Source organism: Aplidium turbinatum, chromosome 4, assembly GCF_918807975.1.
Source record: "Aplidium turbinatum chromosome 4, kaAplTurb1.1, whole genome shotgun sequence".
Taxonomy (NCBI): domain Eukaryota; kingdom Metazoa; phylum Chordata; class Ascidiacea; order Aplousobranchia; family Polyclinidae; genus Aplidium; species Aplidium turbinatum.
The window spans coordinates 35,663,217-35,685,659 of record NC_137475.1 but is presented as its reverse complement, the minus strand read 5'-3'; the positions used below and the strand labels follow the sequence as shown (position 1 = coordinate 35,685,659).

At 37.8% G+C, this 22,443-nt stretch overlaps 3 protein-coding genes across 3 annotated transcripts in view; 2 read left to right on the top strand and 1 right to left on the bottom strand.

Annotated features, from left to right (window-relative positions):
* Positions 1 to 18: 18 nt before the first annotated feature.
* LOC145769111 (intersectin-1-like) overlaps positions 19 to 22,443 on the bottom strand; it is a 33,946-nt gene continuing 11,521 nt past the window's right edge. The window contains exons 15-24 of the mRNA XM_082580704.1: positions 21,523 to 21,671; positions 21,153 to 21,270; positions 20,873 to 20,954; positions 18,363 to 18,512; positions 17,898 to 17,989; positions 17,112 to 17,208; positions 16,585 to 16,633; positions 1,754 to 1,862; positions 641 to 781; positions 19 to 189 (exon numbers count right to left, since the gene is read on the bottom strand). Coding sequence (XP_082436830.1) covers positions 19 to 189; positions 641 to 781; positions 1,754 to 1,862; positions 16,585 to 16,633; positions 17,112 to 17,208; positions 17,898 to 17,989; positions 18,363 to 18,512; positions 20,873 to 20,954; positions 21,153 to 21,270; positions 21,523 to 21,671 — 1,158 coding nt within the window. The remainder of the gene's footprint in view (positions 190 to 640; positions 782 to 1,753; positions 1,863 to 16,584; positions 16,634 to 17,111; positions 17,209 to 17,897; positions 17,990 to 18,362; positions 18,513 to 20,872; positions 20,955 to 21,152; positions 21,271 to 21,522; positions 21,672 to 22,443) is intronic.
* Positions 6,873 to 12,213, top strand: LOC145768701 (uncharacterized). The gene is made up of 6 exons (XM_082580270.1): positions 6,873 to 7,097; positions 7,982 to 8,129; positions 8,678 to 8,767; positions 9,068 to 9,187; positions 9,863 to 9,992; positions 10,747 to 12,213. Exons 1-6 carry the CDS (start codon positions 6,883 to 6,885, stop codon positions 10,947 to 10,949), a joined length of 906 nt encoding a protein of 301 aa, XP_082436396.1. The 5' UTR covers positions 6,873 to 6,882; the 3' UTR covers positions 10,950 to 12,213.
* On the top strand, positions 12,677 to 15,402 carry LOC145768700 (uncharacterized). The gene is made up of 6 exons (XM_082580269.1): positions 12,677 to 12,983; positions 13,530 to 13,680; positions 13,920 to 14,009; positions 14,098 to 14,220; positions 14,686 to 14,809; positions 15,155 to 15,402. The coding sequence occupies exons 1-6, from the start codon at positions 12,721 to 12,723 to the stop codon at positions 15,325 to 15,327; spliced, it is 924 nt and encodes a 307-aa protein (XP_082436395.1). The 5' UTR covers positions 12,677 to 12,720; the 3' UTR covers positions 15,328 to 15,402.

Genomic DNA, 22,443 nt, shown 5'->3' with positions numbered 1-22,443 from the left:
CAAATAATTTAAATAAAACTAAAAAACTAGGTTGAACTTGCGTGTTGTTGAACTTGACCCAGCGATAGGAGGCTGAGGAGCTTTTCGTTTCGCGATTGGAGAAGATTTGGGGGAGGCTGGAAGCGTGTAGGGAATGACAGGTGTAGTAGAGCTCATTTCTATGACGTAAGACTTTGGAAACCACCCTGACTGAGCATAAAAAATATGAATGTTATAATACATTTCTGTATTTTTGAATTACTTTCTTTTTCTGCGATGCTGGCGTATTCAATTTATTATCGCCCCTATACATACCTTGCTTTAGCTAATTTTTCCAGCCTGCTTCACACTCAAGCGCTGCTTCGGTTCTTGTGAGCATCAACCTTTGTTCAGTTTGTTAACAGTAGGCTTATTACTTTTGAGTTCGGATTACGGCAGCTTTCAGTTGTTTAAAGCTTCTTTAATAAAGTAGTCAGATTTAGTTCAGGACATCAACTGTCAATTTCATCAGATATTGATCTTTCCTTCCAGGCACGTCAAGGGGCCAGCAAAATCAGGTATCAGGCATTCAATCTTTGCTACTGCACATATTTTGCCAATCTCTAGAATGCTTTACTAATCTTTGACCTGTGTTTACCCCTAATCATATAATTTAGCTTACATTTCCTTTGCAATGGCCGAACCACCAAGCTTCCTCTTTCACTGACACAGCAATCACGTCATCTTTCTCGAAGGTTAGATGGGTTTCTTTTCGAGCTATCCATGGATAGATTGCTTTGTACCGTTGAGCAATCTTTGGAGACTGAAGAAAAGAAGTGTGTGCAAGAATATTTAGTCAGCCTTCAGAGCCATAAGAAGGTGGATTAAGCATTCGACATATTAGGGTAAAAGCTTTGCACCAGATCTACTGTAAAATAAGAATAGATTCAATATGAGTACATCTTAGAATGTACCAACTAGAATATTTCTGTTCGGTTATTCGATTGACTGGCAGAAAAAATGTTCATCAGCAGAACTAAAAAAAATTCTTTGAAGCCTAAGCTATTCCTGCAAATTTCGTACACTTGTAGAAGTTTTAAAGTACCAACGGCAGGACTAGTTACCAAAGTTGCCGGCGTAAAGTTACCGCTTATACTCATGGTATCTGTGAACTATTTCACCTTTTGGGTACCACTAAATGGAGAGCTGTTCTTGAAACAATTTGGTCAATGATATATGTTGATACATTCGAATCATTAATGCTTGATCTTACGGTTTTTGGGACGCTGAACCAGGTGTTTAACCAATGAATTAGGGACGTACAGTCGTACATTATAACATAGATGATTATACCGACTCTGACGAAACAAGTAAATCAAATCAACCAGGTTCGAAAACTTGTATAATTTATTGATGAAGCTTTCGCCATCGTAAAGGCGGCTTCTTTAGTATCTTATTCAAATATCTTCAGTATCTATTTGAATAAAATACTGAAGAAGCTGCCTTTACGGTGGCGAAAGCTTTTGTCAATAAATTATAGAAGTTTCCGAACCTGATTGATTTGATTGACTTATTATGTTTAATTGTTCGGTTACATCCTAAATGAAGGATCTTAGTATAACTTTCTCCTCTCAATTATAGCATCGAGCAACTAGAACAGAGGTTGAGAGACATCAGCATCTAGTTCTTTAATTATGACAAAAGATCCAGCTTTCCATCGACATGTTGGTTAAAGATAACTCAAGATAGCATACCACAAACTGTTACTGCATGAACTGCCAAACAAAATGGTCACCTTAGGCTTAGCCAGATCACTGGCTGATTGTGAATGAGAAGAAAAATCCATCAGTTTCTCAGAAGACATCATTGTGTGGCTTCGAACTTGGTTACTTTCAGCGCCCTTTCTGTAACCGACAGCAACCATCATACATCAATACACAGAAAGTATGTCACATTTTTATTTATCAAACTACCGCACCGGAAGTTTTACGTGAAAAGTTTGAAAGAGTAATCTTCAGACTGGTTGGTTACGTGGCCGAAAGGCCAAAGCATTTAGGTTCCGATCCAAAGGCTGCCGGTTCGATGCCCAACGTGATCACATAACTGTGTATTAGGGTGGCTCTTAAAATTGAGTTTTTGAATTTTGCTTGGGACACCCTTTCAAATGGTGAGGTTGTCAGAAAAAATAACTCTTGCAAATTTTTTTTAAATTTGAAGTTGATTTAGAGGTGGCCCTCTCCCCCTAAAGTTCTGTGCCCTCCCTCGAAATACCAAATCTGCGTATCTCGAAAACCACTTGAACTAGAGATACGGTTTTTGTGTTAAAAGATGCAGAAAGCATGGTTTTCTATCTGCTTTCTGAACATTGAATGCATCTATCTTGAGTAGAAAAGCAGTTATTTAGAAAAAACGCATTTGACCAAATCTTGATTTTTACAACCTTTTTTGTGACCACGAAACCGTCTACAAAATTTCGTTTTTTTGTCTTAATTTTTGCACCTTAGAGGGAACACTGGTAACGATATTCATTTCAAAATGTAATTCTGGTCAGTACTGCAAGAAGCGATATTATCGACAATATTTTATATATTGCCTTGCGTGTCATGGCAGGATGCCTGCGACCTACACCATCGGACAATTTCCCTGTCCTTGCAGGCAACCAACCAGCTGAGTTTCGTCACGAAGAAGCCGTCCTGTCTCTTTCTCGCCGCACTACGAACCCCAACCACTTGCTCCACTCAAGTCTCTACGAGTCTGTGAGCGAGCAATCGAGCATCCTCGGCAACTGAAATCGAGACACCCATTTGTATGTGACGCACAACTCCTGATGAAAACCGCTGAAGACCAATCCATCAGCGCGGCTACCTGGGAGGACAACAAGTGGAGCTCAGAGTGGAAGAAAAACTCCTCAAGACTCTAAAGTTGTATCTCCGACACCAGCCCCCATCCAACCGGAATGCATAATTCGCCAAGGAAAGCCTGGTGCGGCTCAACCGCCTGAGTACTGGGCTACTGGAGTAAGACTATTCCGCTCCAACATGCACAAATGGGGGATGGCTGCATTCGCAATCTGTGAGTGTGGCAAAGACGAACAAACTACAGACCACACTATCTGTAACTTCGCCAAATGGTGTGCGTGGTCTGCTTGAACTGGATGACGAATCAATGGACGAATCAAAGGATTGCTGCTCGACACCTGTTCAAGCATCTAAACCGCATCGCCACTGCCCAAGGGGGGTAAAAGACAGAGCCCTTGACCCCTGGAGTAACAAAGAAGGTTTAAACGAAGAAGAATCGACAATATTGTTCTTGGAATTCGGAAGCAGTTTTCTGTGTACAGTAACAACTTGCAAAAGAAACTGAAGTTGGTACTCATCTTCAGTTAAGATTTTGTTAAAATCCTGGATTAGACTTAGAGCAACTCCTCTCTCTGCTCTGTCATTGACTACTGAAAGTCCCTTCGCCATGTGTAAAGCTTGAATAAATGCACCATCTTCAGTCCAATGAGCAGGATCCTTTGAAAGTATAATAATTATTGCTTCATCTTCACCCCAAGCCATTTTGAATTAGAGGTGCAATACTGTTCTAGACCCTTATTGCTAAGAAACGCATCTACATTGATGCTTGGTCTCCTTGGTGGACGTTCTCCTGTTTCATCTAACATGGTTGCCACCATTAGCTTTTTACTTTCCACAGACAATCGAGAGTCAAACAAGGCTTGTCCACATTTCTTAGGACAGATACCATAAATGCAGACCAAGCTTTTTGCATAAATCGCCTTCGCCATCCAACAAGTGCGATGCATAGCACCTCAGAAGCTTGAAAGCGGATTCCACGCTCAGGAGTTTCTCCAAGGAATATGACAAAAAACGGCATTTTAGCTATGCATGAATGCATAAAAGTTTAGGAATACTTATTTCGTTTATTGCTTTACCAGTTTTACAGGTTAGCTTATGAACTTTGTTTATTGAATAGCTTGGGCCACAATACTTGTTTAGCACTGTTTTGTGCTAGAATACCGAAAACAGGTTTTTTCTAAATAACTGCTTTTCTATTCAAGATAGACGCAATCACTGTTCAGAAAGCAGATAGGAAATCATGCTTTCTGCATCTTTTGACACAAAAACCGTATCTCTAGCTCAAGCAGTTTTTGAGATATGCAGATTTGGTATTTTGGAGAAGGGCGCAAAACTTTTGGGGGGGAGGGCCACCTCTAAATCAATTTCAAATTCAAAAATTTTTTGCAGGAGTTATTTTTTCTGACAACCTCACCTTTTAAACGGGTGTCCCGCACAAAATTCAAATTTTTTTCATTTTTTGCCAAATAAGAGCCACCCTACTGTGTATTAGTGACACTCAACTACATCTAAGAAGCTGAAAATCGGTTCTTTGCTTCCCCGTTCACTTATCCGACATTGTTATCACCAAGCAGTAAACATGATGGTTTTTGTAGCATTACAGTTTTTCGCAGCTTTGATAAAGTCAACTAAAAATACAACTTCTAGGACATGAAAAAGCAACACAAATTATTGAATAAACCAACTATGCACTGATTAATCAAATCTACATATTAAGAAACTTATTTTGGGGACAATTTTTTGTGTTCACCGATAGCGATCCACTGATTAAAATTGCCGATTACCAATTTACGGATAAACTTTGCAAAAATTGTTGGTCAATTATTATCTAATCAGACGATTAGTATAAACGGCCGCTTAAAAGATCCGCTGTTAGTGGGTGCAACTCTAAACGCTTCCCCTAATTTTTAATGGTGCTACTTTGGCGTGTTATTGCATGGCAGCGTTTTTCAGCCTTGTAAATGGAGTAGCCTACATACTCCAAGTTTTCGAACAATTAATTTAGGGACTACACTAAAAAAGTAAAGGTGGATCCCATACTTGATTCAACTGTCGGGTATGAGAAGATAAGGTTCTATTTGTACTAAGCCTTCAGCACTAAGAAGAGTAGGGTGGCCAGTTCCTTTCTTTCTGCCGCCTTTCTTGCAGCAATTATGCCCACCCAATTTATTACACCCTAGGTAGAGGTGAGCGGTGTTTTCAACAACCAGCTGAAGCCGGGAGTCCAACCAGGTTTGAATAATAGGAAAGCCAACGCCTTATCCGCTGTGCCATCCCACTGCCAATACATAGCAATAAAATGACAACAAAAATATAAAACTTTTTACAGTATTAATAACATTTATTGTTTTACACCTCAAATACATAGCTATACTGTACAGTCAGAGTACTGCACAGGCCTATATCTACTTTTGTCAAATGGATGTTGGGCTGTACAGCAATACCGCCTAAGAATTCCTACACGGCTGGAACAACCAAAGACATCTTCGCTCCTATTAAGCTTTATATAAACTTCAATTAAAGGTGAAATAAACCGCTGATATCATTTTTACTGTGTAGATAATTAGTTTGACCTTGTTTGTAGAAGACATGACAAAGTAACACGACTTAAAATTGAATTGCAAAAAGTGACTGACACGGACCAAGACCAATAAAATAGTTTGGCCGTTCGTTCAAACAAAAACGCCCCCGTGAAAATCGGTTGAAACCTGTAAATATTGTATTTAATTCAGACATCCTCAAACAAAGCACGGCAAAACAATGTAAACAAAGGCCAACAGAAGACCAGTGATGCGATCATTGCAACAGAGAATCTGCAAAAAAGGTATGCCGTGGCTTTTGAAATCAACACCGAGCTTGCAAAAGGACAACTCACGTTAGCCGAGCAAGCTTTCAAACCGTCGTTGACTCAACAAAAGCAACAAAATTTAGTGATTACTACAGCAGTGGACGTCGCCCACACTCCCACAGTGTATTGCAAAAGATTTCTTCATCACAAAGCCAGGTTTGACGTTCACTGCTCTTTCCCAGTTTACAAACAAGATTGGTTGAAAAAACGGTTGCTTAGTTGGCATACATCACCTCAATTGTTGAAAGGGGTGTTTAGTTAATTTAATATCTTCAGTGAATACTTAAAGACAAAGTCTATCCGAAAATGAATTATTGGACTACATGTGTGTTTAATTCAATAAACCGCGCAGGTCAAACAAGTCAGCTCGGAGCTGAATGCAAACAATAAGAAAAGAAATCAGGTTTGCGAGAGAAAGATCAGAAATAACCGGACATCCAAGTCTTGATATTGAATAGGTTCTCGTCATACAGATTTTTTTAATGCTGTCAGAAAACAAGGAAGTTAGCTACAATTAAGTAAGCGGCACAGGTCGCCTTGTGCCTTATCAAAATTCTAACGTTGTCTCCCAGACAGCAAAACCCGTCAGTTTTACATTGATAACTCTTTTACAGTCAGAAATTAATTACAGATTTTTAAGACAAATATAATCGGCGGTTTTGTTGAACTGATCCAAACTGTTTGAGTGAGAGTAGGCTAAGTGAGCTTACGTCAATACAGTAGCTATCGAAGAAAAGGAAATCAGCCTTAACCATCTTGCACCATGCAGTATGAAAGATAAAAGTCAATTCCTAATTACCATAGAAAAGATAGCAAATTTTTACACAGACACTCGGTGATACTCTATGCGGGACTTTCCCGAAACAGAGTTGTGGCGAACCGGTATTACAACATGCGAAGCAATAGGATTCGCTCTGGCTGAGTAGCTTGAATTTACAAAAAGGTAAATATAGCTGCCACCATAAGGGAAAAACAGGAACATTAAAGCTGTGATGTCAGTTCAAGCATATCATGTAGGCTACACAGATAAAGTAGGCTGTAATAAGACAGGTTAATCAGTGGAGAACTAAAACTAACAAAGAAGTGAATTATTCGTTGATTGCCAGCAAATGAAAAAGTAGGTGATCTATTCTTTTCTCCTTAACTATGAAAAACGCTTTACTAAACTTTATATGTAGACCTACTGCAACTTTAGAAGAGTTCTTTTAAAAGACGAATATGACTTTCAATGTAACGTACGTTATACAAAAGAATGAAAAGGATAGTAACAATGAAAGGAGCCCACAAGAAACAAAACCTGCAATACAATCGGCGGTAATTGAAACAAGCACTCCGGAATACTGGATGCCTGCATACAAGTTGAAATATATTCTTCTGATACTGTTGACAATAATACCTGTTTTGATTGTGTCTTACAAAAGCGACGAATTCAGGTGAGACGTATATACATGTTATAAAGATTGACAGTGTATAAAAAAAAGACACCATTACTAGATTAGAGCAGTTGTTCTTAACCTTTTTTACCTCATGATGCACCTGTAGACTTCTAAAAATGTGGTGGCGCACTGGGCGAGTGAAACGAGTGCGATTTTTTTTTTTGATACAGATTATATCGGCATTTCTCTTAAATTGTTTGGAAGTTTTTTTTACATAGGCGGCGATAGGCCTCATAGTTGCCTCATTGTATGCTTAATGAGATAAACCGAAAGAGAAAGAAAAAAACAAAACAAAGCCTTTGTGTTATGTTGTAATAATTACAAATTATGGAAGCAAAAAGCTCATCCATCAGTTTTCCATTTCCCTGAGGGGCACCTGGCAACCTACCAGGGCGCACAGGTTAAGAAACGCTGGAGTATAGGTTTCACTTTGTTTTCAAAATTGTAATTTCAACACGACTCAACCTACAATTGCCCGATACAACAAAATCTGTCATTTTTACATTGATTCAACGTCAGCAGACTGGGTGCGCTCTTTCGCGGTGAAAGTACAAGAATGGAAAATCTGCAAAAATCGTGATTTAACGAGGCAAAGAAAACACCCAGAGATGAAGCTGCCCAGACAGCAAATCAACCGTTTTTCACGTTGATTCAACGTCTGCAGACGTTGAGCAAACCGCATAATTTAAAGCGTTTAAACCAGCAAACAAAAAAAAACCTAAGCCTTTTCAAGCCGCTGTCCAGTAACATAAATCATAGTATGCCTCATTCATAAGACCAAAATACAGGTTAAACAGAACTGTCAGCCAGATTACCAGAGCAAATATTGAAAAATCTAAATGGCTCATTGTTGCCTACGATAAATTACGCTTTATTGATAGAACATGTGAAGGAAGCGGCTCAAATTCTACAACTGAAGAAATATGTCATTTGAGACCAATTTCCGCATGTGTGGCAGCATCCATCACCTCCATCCAACTTCTGATAATGATGCCAAGAATACCATCCAAGATATTAATCCCATTTAGGGTAGGTGACTTTTTAGTCAGTGTGCAAATATTTTCTAAGCAAAGTGTAGAGGTTTCAACAACCCATCCATAGTTTAAAGTTGCTGACAATACAGATGGATAGCCTACAGTTATTGCAGTGTAGGTAAAGTCCCATACTTGATACCAAGCCCACGGGAATGAAAAGAAAACGTTCTCAATATATTCGGCTTTCGGCACTAACAAGAGCCAGTTGCTTTCACTTGGCAGCATTTCCTTCAGCAACTGCGCAAAACCAAGTTATTACACCCAAACGGCAAATCAGTAAATTTTTTTTATATTGATTCAACGTCTGCAGACATTGAATCAATGTAAAAAGTAGCTGATTTGCTATTTGGGCTTTTTTCCCGCCTACGAAAAACGCGAAATTTAACGTTGGTTACTGAAGTAGAAAACTTAACATGTCACCTGTTTCACACCCCAAAGAGCGACGTATAAGATTCGGACAGGTTCTTAAATCAAAGTAAAATAAACTGCTTCAAGTTACTCTAACAAATGAAAGTTAATTACAAGCTTGTAACTTGAATGCAGGTTTTGGAAATAGCGTGCATGCTGGGATTAAAAGTGCTGGTGCAGAAGTTTCAAGCAACGATCAAGGAAGTTCAAGGAACGTCCGGATACGTAAGTTCTCGAGTTGCATGTGCATTCTCGCATTAACATCTCCAGCAAAGAACTGCACTCCTTGAAACGTTACTATAACCTTCATAACAAATTAAAAAAGCGAAATATTTTATAATATGCAAAAAATGGGGTAGGCAATTTAATGTATTAGAGAACAACTACACGCCAAGTCATGCTGGTGCAAGAGAGAAGCCCAATCACGGATCAAAAGCTACATTGCCTGGTAATTCAATGTTCAAAATAAATGTATGACAAAGTCCAATTTACAGAACAAATTTACAAATATTCTGTTTTCAACAGCTTTGGTACGTATTGCTGTTTGGATTCGTTACCGCAGCTTTGGTGTCTGAAAAGCCGATTGCATGCAAGACACGAATAATTTACGATGCTGCTCTGAGTATAGCGACGATTATTGGAATGGTAACTATATCACATATATCGTTACATCACATACGATTTTTTTTATATCTATTTATTTTAATAATTATCAGTCACACTCTTCTAGCAATGCTGAATGGCAGCATAGTCATTTCAAATCAGCTACTACTAAAAAGAAACTGAATCTTACTGGCTTCCAATAATAAAGTGACTATTAATGTGAGAGGCAATTAGATTGCGTTACGAAAGCATTAATGAATAAGAAAAATATTCATTTGTCTATCATTATGCCTTGTTCACCAGACTGAAACCGAGCTACTAAATTATTATCAAAATGTCATTGTCCAATATAATCATGTACTTTGCCGTTGTTTAAATTACATTTGTCTAAAATTTAAATTCTTTTCAAATTTTACGGAGACTGTATTAGACTAAGTGAGTCCGATTTCCGATCACCAAAAGTTGGCCTTATGACACCGTTTCAATGAGATAAGAGTTAAACTGACTGGTAAAGCGGCGGTCGAATAATTTGTGGCTAAAATACGGTGCGATACTGATGAGCCCAGCCTCATGGGCGAAACACGTGTCTATCGCTGTCAATTCTTGCTACAAATCGGCTGCCGAGAAACATATTGCCAGACTGGGGTGTTGGGATGTGATTTAACATAATGATGATGACGGATATTTCGGGTAATTACTGGTCTGCTTACATTTCAGACAACAGAAATTGCACTGAACAAATACCAAACCTTTTATTCGAAGAACATTGCGATGGTGATTATATGCGTTTCTGTATGTGCCCTCGCGCACGTTTGTGCTTGGATTGCTTTGCAAGCTCGCAAACCAAGTAGGTATTGCTTTGAAAGCACGAGTAAAATCAAATGTATTTTATACTGCCTCAATGTTTAAACACATCTTGAAAAACAATACATTTTTCCATGTACTGTTTTATATTAATTTGGCTGCATCCTTAAACATGGATCCTAATAAAATTTAAATCTGCAATTCTCCCAGAAAAACTTTATTAGTTTTAATTGCTGGAGTTTTCTAGCATGTAGCAATTTCAAATTATATTTTTGGTACAATTGTTTTGTGCAAAACATAAACCTTTAAATATCAGAGTGCGATTTGAAGTGATAGAAAAAGAGTGATGCATGTCCGAACTCAAATGTGGCAACACTGAAGTGGCAGACAATGTGTTGATCATCAATGTGTTGAGCATTCCACGTCAAACAGTAAAATTTGATCATTTTGCAAATGTCACAGCTTTCGTTACCCCATAAACGGCTATAAGTGTATGAAAATTCTTTCGCTTCATCGCCTAAAGACGTTGAATCACTGTAAATAAGACGAATTTAGCGAGATAGGAGAGCGCTATGCTGACTGGCGTTGTCAACCACTGTTTTCAGCACATGCCTTCTCTGTTTTACAAGTAAATTTACTTAGGTGATAATTGTTAATTTTTCTGCTGTACTTTGCATGTGCGATTTAGGCTGTATAGATTCAATTATGATTGATACAGTTTGGTGGTATGACGGTGCTGTAGGAACAATTGACAAGATGTCTGCTGTAGTCTACAGAGAAGATTTTTATTTCTACAGAGATAACGTGGGGACTTAGAAATTTCTTCGAATACTTATTTGGAGCAATCTTATTTGCATATTTCACAATCCCAAACACGGAATTATTGGACTCATCGTGGCAAGTATGGAGCATGGTATCAGGTGTAGCCGTCTACTCCATAATATTTTCCTTGTCCAAGCTGTCAATTCGACACAAAGATGTACTTCCAATGATGGTGTGATGACTGCGATGATCATATCACCAATACATTTGCAGTGTTTTATATAGACTTACGGCTGTTGTCAAAAACTCTTGCTTGTTTTATCTTTTACGCTGTAGATTGCATTTTGAAAGTGTAGTATTACTCACGATCGATCAAAATACGAGTCGGTTTCGACACAATCACAAGGGCGACGTACCCCCAGGACCAGTGCTGTGTCACGGGGGCAAGGGGGCCCACACACAATATACTTTCGTGCTTCAGGTACAACCGGTTGACCGTACTGTTTTAGACTTTCATTCCGAGCAAAGGTGTAGCTTTGACTTGATAGATCTGTGTTTGCTATTAGTTACATTTGTGTTGCTTTCCAAACTGGTCAGAAACTCAGAAAGTCTATTGAAGTGAACCTTTCCATATCGGTGCAGTGGAAATATACAATATATATCATAGGTCTGCGTACCGATAGGGGCCCACAAGGGCTTAATATAACACTGCCCGGGACTGCTGCAGTAATTTTTTTACAACTAAATCTTGCAATTGTACACGCAGTGAACAATGTCTCTATCAATACATATCAATAAAAATCTACCTATCTAATAGTTGAAAACCTCAAGACAAAATCATTTTTTCAATTTCCCCTCTGACAGAAAAGTGGGAATATGTCGATTAGCAATGATGGTCCCAATAGATGTGAAGAATCACTAAGCACCGGAGACTAAGTCAAAAAATAATGAGGATTTGATGTGGCATAAAACCAATTTACATGTTTTCAAAGTGTCACTTTCATTGTACTGTATATTTGAAGAGTGATGAGGGACAAAAACTAACCCTATTTGAATTATTTTTGTGTTATGTGAAAATAAAGGTAAATGTCACGGTATTGGTTGTTCGCATATGTTTGGACACCTTTGATTTGATCACAAATTTGAAAAACTTCTGTTGCGTATTGGTAAGCCGGCCTTTTTATGCTCGTAATACAGCTTTTTTCCAATCTCAATTATAGAAATTGTGTACCATACCGTATCCGTACCTTATAATCATTACATGCCAAACCATGGTTAAGCCTTCGTGAGTAGAGCACAACAATAGCAAAACATTTCTATGCACCTAGCATACATCTGGAGGGTGTTTTCTTTCTTATTAAACACTTCAATTTGTTAAGAAAGTGAACTATCATATTCACAAAAGAGTCAAGCAGATTGCACCAATATTGAAATTCGATATCGCAGCCTATAGGCTACTGATTTTGTTGTTATTGTTTTTGAAAATACAATGCGCTTGGAATATTTTACCACTCGTGTCTATGAAAGAGGACACTGAACGAATGCTGAAAATATCGCAGAGGTTACTTTTATACACAGTCGAGCTTTGACTTCTCGGAATTGCCGCAGACTAGAAGATTGCAGCAAGTATGTGACGCAAAACAAAACCAATAAGCACTGTTTTCTGCAATGCTATGTTAAGATAGCTTTGTAGGCCTATAACATAGAATACATGAAAGATAGTACAGTATGTTGCAAAAAATAAACAGACACGTTACTTTTGAAAAAAGTAGTGTTTGTCAAGAGCTTCTCGAGTTAGCGTATTAAAAGCTTCTAAAGTAAATTGACAACATCCACTATTTGTGCAAAAGCAAAAATAATTTAGGAATTTCTGGACGTCGACCTTGAATACTTGTTACGTCATAATAACATATATTAATTTTGTGTAATGTCACAGTTTTATTAAACATTATAAAATAGAAAATTCCTATACCGAAGTTATTCAGCCTTTGCAAAACAAAACTGAGGATATGGAGTCAAGACCCTACAGCAAAACAAGCCTAGCGAAAACGGAGTCAAGACATCATAGCAAAACAAGCCTAGCGAAAATGGAGTCAAGACATTATAGCAAAACAAGCTTAGCGAAAAGCAGCGCTAGTGTTGACAAAGTGTTGCAAATTGAAGACGACGAGAAAACTCCACTGTCAAAACGATCGCTTGTATGCCAAGGTGTATTGATGGGCCTCGTCCTTCTGCTCGTTGTTATTGACAGTTCTTTAGTGTCGCCATTCAGGTACAGTAGTGAAAAGTAATACCTAGTTCAAAACGTGAGCCTATTTTGCTTTCGTATAACGTTGTTTTATATGGATTCAATAAAAAATGAACAAAAATTAAAGACAAAACACTTTAAACATCTTGCGGTAATATGTGAGATTGAAAAATGTTCAGAAGCGATAAAAAGCAATAACGTGGCAATTAGATAATGACTTGTCGGAACAATAACTCGTTGTTATCTGACTGCTTCATAATTCTGTTTATTGAAAAAAAAATTGGTTTGCTGGTTGAGTTCAAATCTGACTTCATTTGATGCTTCCTTGCTTTTGACCTTCAATGTTAAGATGATATAAAATATCAACTCATCTAACTTCCTTTGTTCCACGTATTGAAGCAAAAACTACGTTAGTTTTGCTATTAGTGTCATCAAATTTGTAACAAAAAGTTGATCGGATTGCAAGAGTGATTTTTTTCGCTCAAGTCTTGAATGTTTTTCTTCAAACTAGTTTGTATAAAAGAAAAACGGCTGTGAATCTGCCCGATCAAGGACATTTGAACTTTGCAGCTGCACAGTGATCTCACCGGATCCATACAATTCAACCAATCAAGAATGCAGCTTCAACATTGTTCCGATAGCATTCGTTCTGCTCGTAGAAGTGGCCCAAGTTATCACCATGATTCCGAATTGTTTTGCAGTTTTGACTTTCGTATTCAAAGTGAGTTCGAAAAACTGCAATCACGAGGTGCTGCTTTTATGGAATTTTTCAAATTGCAAAAAAAAATCATTCGGGTGCGGCCATTGACTTTGCAAATTAGCGTAAATTAGTAGCCCTTGTTGAAACCTGCAAATCTACATAACATGTAGGCTAAAACAACATTTCGTGTGATTGTGAACTTTCATGATTCAGAGTCTCTTTAAAGCACTTTTTGATTGCAATATGAAAATGCATTACAGATCCTTCAACTAATTGGAGTGTTTGGTTTGAAAATTTTTATTCAGAGCTTTGAAAAGATGGCTTTCACATACCAGCTGACTCCCGGTTTTGTAAGTACAGAATTTGTAATTTTACTATCCATAATGACGATACAGTTCAACTTTGGTTTTTATTTAATTTTATAATAAATGCACGTAGGTCGGTTACGTGATCCTGTGTGGCTACATAACAGCTTCATTTGCCGTCGACTTACCAGGTCAAACTCATCGAAGCAAAGTGATATTTGCAGGAATCATTGGTGTGGTCACTGCTACTACAATGGTACGTATAACAAACCAGATAGAATGGTTAATTTCTGGCATCATTAAGTCGTTGAACTGTTTTACTATCAATATTTTACATGAACAACATAAGAATTTTCGGCCAAAAAGCTGGAACTGCCATTGCGTTCTATATGATAATACTCACAACCAATGTAGGCAACTGTAAGGAAGTCTAACGTTGTCAGATTTCAAATAAGCATAAAATGAGCTCAATCTACTTTTTTCGATCAAAATGAGCGTTTGAAGATAGTAAAGATTTAGAATAAGTCAAGGTGGTGAAGCACCCAATCTAAGTGTTTGTCTTCCTAAATGTGCTACCGCTACTGAGGCACAGCCACATGCACTTAGTGAACATACAACAATTTTAGACTCCAGATCAGACATTGCCACCATTCGAAAATACAGTTAATATTGTATTTCTCTGTTTGTTTGGGATGATTTGATCACACAATATCTGAAACAGGTTGCAGAATTTGCCTTCAACGAATACCAGACTGTCAGCAGCACGGACTTTTGGATTGATATGAGCCTTACGATTCCCGTTACAGTTTTAATTGTTATCGTGTACGCGGTGCTCCAAAGGCTGAGTTAGTATTACTTTTTAAATGTTTGCCACATGTTTGACTGTGATGTAGTTGTAACTTCGCACAGGGACGGGTCAGCAACAGAAGCATGTAATTTTACGGGTCATTTAATGATGGCGAATAGAACAAACAATCGAGTCTCATGCTACACACATCAACGCATTGCCTTTTTGGGTTATTGTATGCCATGCTAATTAGGAAAATGGTTGAAGCTAAATGGTAGACCGACAGTTTCCAAATCGAAGTTGAAAAATCTAAAGCCCGAAATAACATGCAAGCAACGCCGAATAATATGACGTTTATACTACACAATCAAGCAATATTAATATGCCCCTCTATGTTTTACAGAAAAACTTCAATCCAATTTTTTGTTCGGTTGTTTCATTGTCGGATTCGTTCCTTTGATGTACGTGCTCGTGCCAGCTTTGCATTTCAGCAATACCACAATCCAGGTTTCGATTGTCCTGGTTGGGGTAGTCACATATGTGACCATGTCAACATACCTCATGATACAATCATAGCAGGATGAAAAAAGTTATTTTTTAAGTACAACGATCTGTTTACTATGAATTTAATTTGCAAAAAAGTGCAGCGGTAGACGCAAAAAAGGAGTGTGATTTATTTACACAAATGCGAAAAGACAAAAGATTTAAATGCAGCTAATTTGGTATGCAATTTCAGCGCCATAAAACTACTTTGGTATGCGACCTTCCAGCTGATTGTGATCTCGCCTGTACCAACGCACTTGGATAAGGATATGGGTTAGACCTGTTTAACGATGAATCTAAACTAAACTCTAGCGTAGCCCAGCAAACACCAATGATAGCTCTTAAGCATGAAAGCCATACGTTTTAAATGCTGAGAAAATATAACCAAATAAAATACATACTCACTCCACAATTATTGAGATCACATGCCAAGTCAGCATCCAAGACTGCTGACAAAAATGCAAATGACGGTCTGGTCTTTCAATGATTTTCCAGCCACTTGACTGACTGATATGTCACACATTTTTTAAACAAAATTGATACGGAAAAATAGGCATGCAGCGTTTATGCTAACCCATATATCCCTTTTTGTAGTTTGCATTGTATCATGAAACTGAGTTGGCTAGATGCCACCCATGGCTACCTAAAGATACGGCCTGATTTGTCACATTTTGCAAAAATTTAGAGGTTTTTCTAACTTTGGGCGAACGTTTAAATAAATTTTTCTAAAAATTAGATTTTTACGCTTTCTTTACTCTTTTCCCCAGATGACACAATAGGTTTTAACATCCTCACATTTTGAAAAACAAAGAAGATTTAATTTCGAAGATTTTAGTCAGACTGTTAATTTTTCAATAACAGTCTGATTTAGCGTTTTTCAACTAACTTTTTCTCATTTGCTACTGCTTCCCAAGGCAACAAAAAAGTTTTATGTCATTAGGAAACCGCAAAAAGTAAAAACATCTCAAAAAATGTTAGTCAAGCACTAGCAGTAGCTGTAATCAAAATCTGCAAAATGTGACAAATCAGGCCGCATCTCCAGGTGGTCATGTGCCACCTCGGATTTGTATGTTTCAACCAATCAACAACTTGATTACCGCCCTTGGCGTAGCCGTAGATAGTTTTGTATAACAAGGATGCACTTGCCTGTGCCTCTATGATCAGCTTGAAGTAGTGGCAAACTAAAAAGTCCACAAGTTTCATTCACTAGTATACGTCACTGTGTGTCCAACAACGCATAAAAAAACTAAAACGCTAACACATTTGAAGGAGAAAATCACGAACACTTACTTTACGTTAGGGAGTCTGCTTGGACGAGGTGGCGGGCTTATACCGGTACCTAGTGATAAAGAAAATTCATTGGGCAACTACGGCAAAAAGATAGCAAATTCAACTTCTATCTGAGTTGTAGTGAAAAAAAAAAAACTGGATGCAAACAATATGTGGGGTTAATTTGTTGCAAGGTTATATTTATTGTCACACTTCAGTATAAATTTAACGCTGACATCAACTGGTGGAGCATAAAGTGCCAGAGGGGCAAACATGTCAGGTGTGCCAAATAAGGCACTTCTGTCATCTGCACGCTGATGATGACATCATCTCCGTCAGCCAGTTAGCAGTCCAATAGGCTAGCAGGCAAGGCTAGGCTAGGGTAGCAGCACAATAGCCTTATCTAAGTTGCAAAGGTATACTTTGCCTACTTGAAATCGAAAGTTTGGTTTTATAAGCTTTTCATGGCGAAGAAAAAGTCAGTCAACACAGGAAATATTATACTTTTTGAAATAAACATAATCCATTAATAAAAAAAAAACTCAAACCCGAAAGATTTGTAGCGTGATTAGCTGGAAACCATCCTGATTGGCCATCTTTTGATCCGGCCAGCCAATCAGATTCGGTGGCTTGTGATATATCAACCTGTAACCATGATAACAGAAATAGCAACTGATCAATATTTGGGTTATTGTTTTCTGCTTTAAAGAGCTCAAGAATTGCAACCAATAAAAAAGTTTGCCATTTGCAGTTTCTCATTACAGCGTATTCCTTAAAATATAAACACATGTTGAATATTATTTTAGGTTTTTCAAGAAGTTTAGTTGTTACGATGACGAAAAAGTAAGCAAGAGAATATTGATGTTTCCAATGAATGGTGATTGACAGATCGTAGAAGTCAGGTCACATCAGCGTCACCCAGAACTGCTAACGAATGAGTCCCTCTTAAAGCATAAGCGCGGCACACAAAGATGATGCAAATAGCGACCAGTTGTTTGTGTTAGTATTGACGACAATTATTATATTATATATTATAAGTATATTATACTTATTATTCCGTGTAATAAATTGGGTGGGCGTAGTTGCTGAAGCAAAGGCGGCTGAGAGAAAGGAACTGGCCACCCTACTCTCGTTAGTGCCGAAAGCTTAGTACAATGAGAAACTTATCTTCTCATCCCCCGATGCTTGAATCAAGTATAGGACCCACCTTTTTTTACACTTATTATTCCAAAAAATAAATCTAAACTTTACGATGGCAAAAGTCCTGCTTTTCTAAGATAAATAAATACACAGAAAATAAAAACTACCAAATACTAAACAGTGAAGACACACACCAAAATGATATCGCCAACGCTGATGGACAGTTCGTCAGGATTCCTTGCAACAAAGTTATACATAGCACGGTACTTCACCAAGTGGTTCGGATCTGCGTCAATAAACCCAGGCAGCAAATCAGTGTCTTTTTACATTGATCTAACGTCTACAAACGTTGAATCAATGTAAAAACGACTGCTTTACTGTGGAAAGACTGATTGCAATTGTAATTTTGTAAAAAAATGCGCACATGTTACTGCTAATTATCTTCAGGGCATGTCTTGGCTGACTTGAACATCATTATTTTGACTTGAATGTCATTGCTGACTTGAATGTAATGTAATTGCTCACTGTAACAAACACCACGCTAAGGTTAAAATAATAAGTAAACTGACTGCTCATGAAAAACAATTGCTCAACTTAATTCTACATTCTCATTCTACAAGCTTTTGCTGATATCAGTTCAAAAGAGACCGAGTGCCAACCTTTAGAAAGAATGAGCTGATCTCTATCTTTTAGCTTCGTAGTTTGGTCAGAAGAAACAGCACTTGGAAATGAAGAGGAAAACACAGGTTGCGTCATTTCTTCTTGCCAACGTAAGTTATTTGTCTCCCATTTCTGGTTAACAGCATGATCTGCAAACACCTGATTATCACTGAGATATTAAAATGGATTTCATAAAAACCAAGGATAGATCCAATGGGGGGTGTGGGGGGCGCGCACCCCCCAAAAAAATTTCAAACTGCTATTATTTTAATAAACTAATGGTATTAAGATCTACTAGTATTACTTTTTATTTTGATAGATCATAGCATTTTATATCAGCATGTAACGAATTGATGGTGTGTAAATTATGGAATGTGTACCAATGGAAATAATCATGTGTTTTGTACGGCTCATGTTTTTAAAGTTTAAAATATTTCCCAAAATTTTATCACGTTCTTGAATTTTGTCATACCATAAGTGTTTTTTATTCATGCTTGTTTTTAAGACTTGATTTTTCATGCACACTTTCTCCGTTTTCAGGTCTTTATTAATATTAAACAAAAACATCTGTATTAACAACACAAATGCTTATCAGTATGCCAAATACAGCAGAGACACATTTTGACAGTGCCACACTGATGGATCTCCTTGAATGAAAATAGATTTCAGAAGTACCTCCCAAAAATTAAAGGCTGGATCCATCCCTGATAAGAACTATTATCATCTAAAGTATATCTTGACAATGTCCGCCCCGATAGCTCAGTTGAATAGCTCGATAGTTTGATAGCTTATTTTGCAGTGCGACAGCTCGGTAGCTTAGCGCGTGACTACGTGAACAAAGAAGCTTCAAGATCAAGCAGTGCTGGTTCGACTCTCGGGGTGTGCGCTTGAGCAACGCATTCTGAGGACTGCTCTCCACTCAGCGGCACCTAATGAATGGAATAATTCCCCGAAAACAATACTTCAACAATAGGAAATTTCACTCTGTCAATTTCGGTAACAAGTATACGAAACTACCAGGAATAACCTTATCAAGGCTTTGTCAGTCCGAAGATAAAGATTCTAAACCACCAACATGGACTTTCAACAAGATATCAACTTTGTGCGCATCTAAATAAACCAAAGTACAGTAAATAAAATACGGAACTTTAGACTTTTGTCGTCATATATTGTAAACAATGAAGCACTTTGCCTATATTTGGTTAGTGGTGGGTGATTACAAAAAATGGTGTTTATAGTAGAACTAGAAGGTTTATCATAGCTCGAAGCTGCGGTTGTTTTTGTCTGACTTTCTCTAGGAGCTTTTCCTCAGAATAAAGTAAACCTCAATGTGGTGATGTATTTATAGATACAAGAAAAGAAGAAAACAAAAAGGAAAAAATGATGGAGTAACGCAAGAAAAGTTTAAAAAATACTTGTGTCCAAGCGTCTGATCTATAAAATTTACGCTTACAGTCAATGAAGAGTTCTCAACAATACAAGCTACAAACGTTTTAAATTGATTACAAAAGATTGGCAACGGGTTATAACAGACACCAGCAACGTGAAGATATCTGAGCGACTTAGTAGCCAGCTGTAACACAAACTGAATGGTTTTAAACCAGCTTCAAGGAGGATACCTCACAGCCATAGGCGTAGCCAGGGGGGGCGAAAGGGGCCATGGCCCCCCCAAATTTTCCAAGTTTGGATTCCGAAGTTGAGCCCTTTGTTGAAAATATAATCAAATTTGTAGAAATTTATAACGTTTTTCAAGACATCTGGCTATTAACACCCCCCAGGACTTGTTTTAGACACACAGAAAGACACCAATAAATTTTGCAAATCGTAAATCGCGCAAAATTTACTGGATTTACGTTTCTTTTAACTAATTTGTGGAAGCAATTTCAGAATGGCTTACTCTGTTAGGTTTTTCTGTAGCTGAGTTTTTGGTGTTCTCTAATTTTAGCCGCAGATGTTGCCCGTTCGTGTGTAAGAGCTACCTTTAATAAGTTAATAGCTGTTTATCTGCTAATAAATTTCATACAAATATTACCCTAAAAGTGTTTCCAGAAAGCGCTATAATCCAATATTCAAGTGTAATTTTGCAAAAATTTTCCGGGGGGGCATGCCCCCGGACCCCCCTAGAAAACGCGTACCTTCGACACGCTTTAACCCCCACCAGTTTCATTGCTTCCCCTTGCTCAAGCCACCAGGATACGCCACTGCACATCAGGTGCACATACGTGCATACGCCACTGCACATAAATCAAACACTTTGTCGTTCTCTTCAATTCATCAAATATTTGGCTCCCCCCAAATTTTTTTCCTGGCTACGCCACTGCTCACAGCCCACCAATACAACAACGTCCTCATAAATTGGTTGAATAAAATCTGCTAGGACTTGTAACAAAATAGCTTCATACGAAACAACATTGAAACTTCTATCAATAATTACGTTTCGTTTGTTTTTCTACTAGCGAAACATTTCTGTGAAACGAAACTGGAGAAATTGACGATGTGACAAAGTAACCTGTTCTTTCCAAGTTTCTCATTTCTCGTGTCTTCATTCTCTCATCATCCACTGCAGACAATATACTCTCTTGTGCTTTGCCCTAATTGAAATCAAATGCGTACATATCTTTATGGCAGTGGACAACAATTTATGAATGTAACAAAATGGCAAATTTATCAGAAAACATAAAAGCACTAATTTTAATGCAACAAAACATGATTTAATTCAATTCGTGAGAGGTAACAAGTAATGCAAGGGATGACAGTGTTATCCCAGTTGCTTCTTTTTCGATTTTTACCTGCATTGGTCCTTTGGTACTTAGCTCACTAACTATGCTTTTCGAATTAGTTTTCGCTTCACTTTTTGGTTGTTGAAACAAAACATCAGTTCCAAATCTTTCATGCTGTCTGATAGGTCTAAAATGGAAAAATGGACCTCCGGTGTTTAGTAGTATTGAATCTACATTTTCACAAAGACACAGTCGCCTATTGGCACATTTATGCATGGAGCAAAACTTACCTAACATTGGTTTCAAAATGAAGTGCAATATTTCTCGGTATATTAAAACAAGAGTAACTCAAGAGCATCTTGCAAATCTAAATCGATTTTTAGCTAAATACGTAACAATTGAACTGACTCGATGAAAATAAATTGATTCGTATTCTCACATAAGACCAACGTTCTCTTCCATCCAGCTAGCTTTCACTGAAATTTCTTTTTGTGTCTTTGCGTCTTCAAGAATCGTGATCTTGTCTTGCTGAATGTGATTTATTTTTCGAAGTTGTTGTTTTTGTTCACTCAAATCAACACGAAGAATCTGCCAGCAGAAATTAAACTGGAAGCGTTACAAAAAATTGAAACGACTTTAAATTTTAAGATCTTCATCAATTCTTGACTGGGCAGGGACGGATCCAGCAAGTAGTCTTGGGGGGGGGGGGTTCAACAAAACACAATGATGTGTAGATCTACATTAACCTGACCTTGTAAATACACCGTGAATAAAGTTACTTTTATGTGTTTTATGGGGGGCAATCGCCCGAATTGCCTCTTCCCCATCTTGGATCCGCCACTGTGACTGGGCTTTGTATTTCTATAAGATAAACCATTGTTAGATTGTCTTAAGATGCGCAAAGTACAACTGTGCTGCTACGGCCACGTGCTGTTATCCAGTGGTGACAATCTAGCCATTAACTTTACAGTAGAACTCAAAGCGGAGGGGTGGAAAGCAATCAGGCCGACCAAAGCAATGTCAGATGAATAAAGGACCACGAACAGCATTCAGCAATGTATGAAGGCAGAGGATTTGCACCAATCAGATCAACTCCATTACCAAACTAAATACTTAAATTACTCTCCGCATAAATAAAGCTGTTGATTTCAATCAATTCATAGAGTTACAGGAAAATTATTGCTCATATAGAAAAGAAATAAAAGCTCTAACCAAATCATCATCTCCAAACACTGTAAAATATTGACGCTGTAAATTAGGTTTGCTAAACAACATGACAGCAGCACCTTTTTCACTAGACATTTTGCTAATCTTCTATTCTACTGTATTATTAATTTCGTGCAGCAATGTTTCACCCCAT

What these genes read in the sequence shown, in the direction of transcription:
- LOC145768700 (XM_082580269.1), top strand. Translation starts at nt 12,721, where the DNA reads ATGGAGTCAAGACCCTACAGCAAAACAAGCCTAGCGAAAACGGAGTCA. An exon ending in TCTTTAGTGTCGCCATTCAG is followed by an intron (nt 12,984 to 13,529) that starts GTACAGTAGTGA and finishes TGAACTTTGCAG; the next exon opens with CTGCACAGTGATCTCACCGG. An exon ending in ACCAGCTGACTCCCGGTTTT is followed by an intron (nt 14,010 to 14,097) that starts GTAAGTACAGAA and finishes AAATGCACGTAG; the next exon opens with GTCGGTTACGTGATCCTGTG.
- LOC145768701 (XM_082580270.1), top strand. Translation starts at nt 6,883, where the DNA reads ATGACTTTCAATGTAACGTACGTTATACAAAAGAATGAAAAGGATAGT. An exon ending in AGATATTAATCCCATTTAGG is followed by an intron (nt 8,130 to 8,677) that starts GTAGGTGACTTT and finishes ACTTGAATGCAG; the next exon opens with GTTTTGGAAATAGCGTGCAT. An exon ending in TAGCGACGATTATTGGAATG is followed by an intron (nt 9,188 to 9,862) that starts GTAACTATATCA and finishes CTTACATTTCAG; the next exon opens with ACAACAGAAATTGCACTGAA.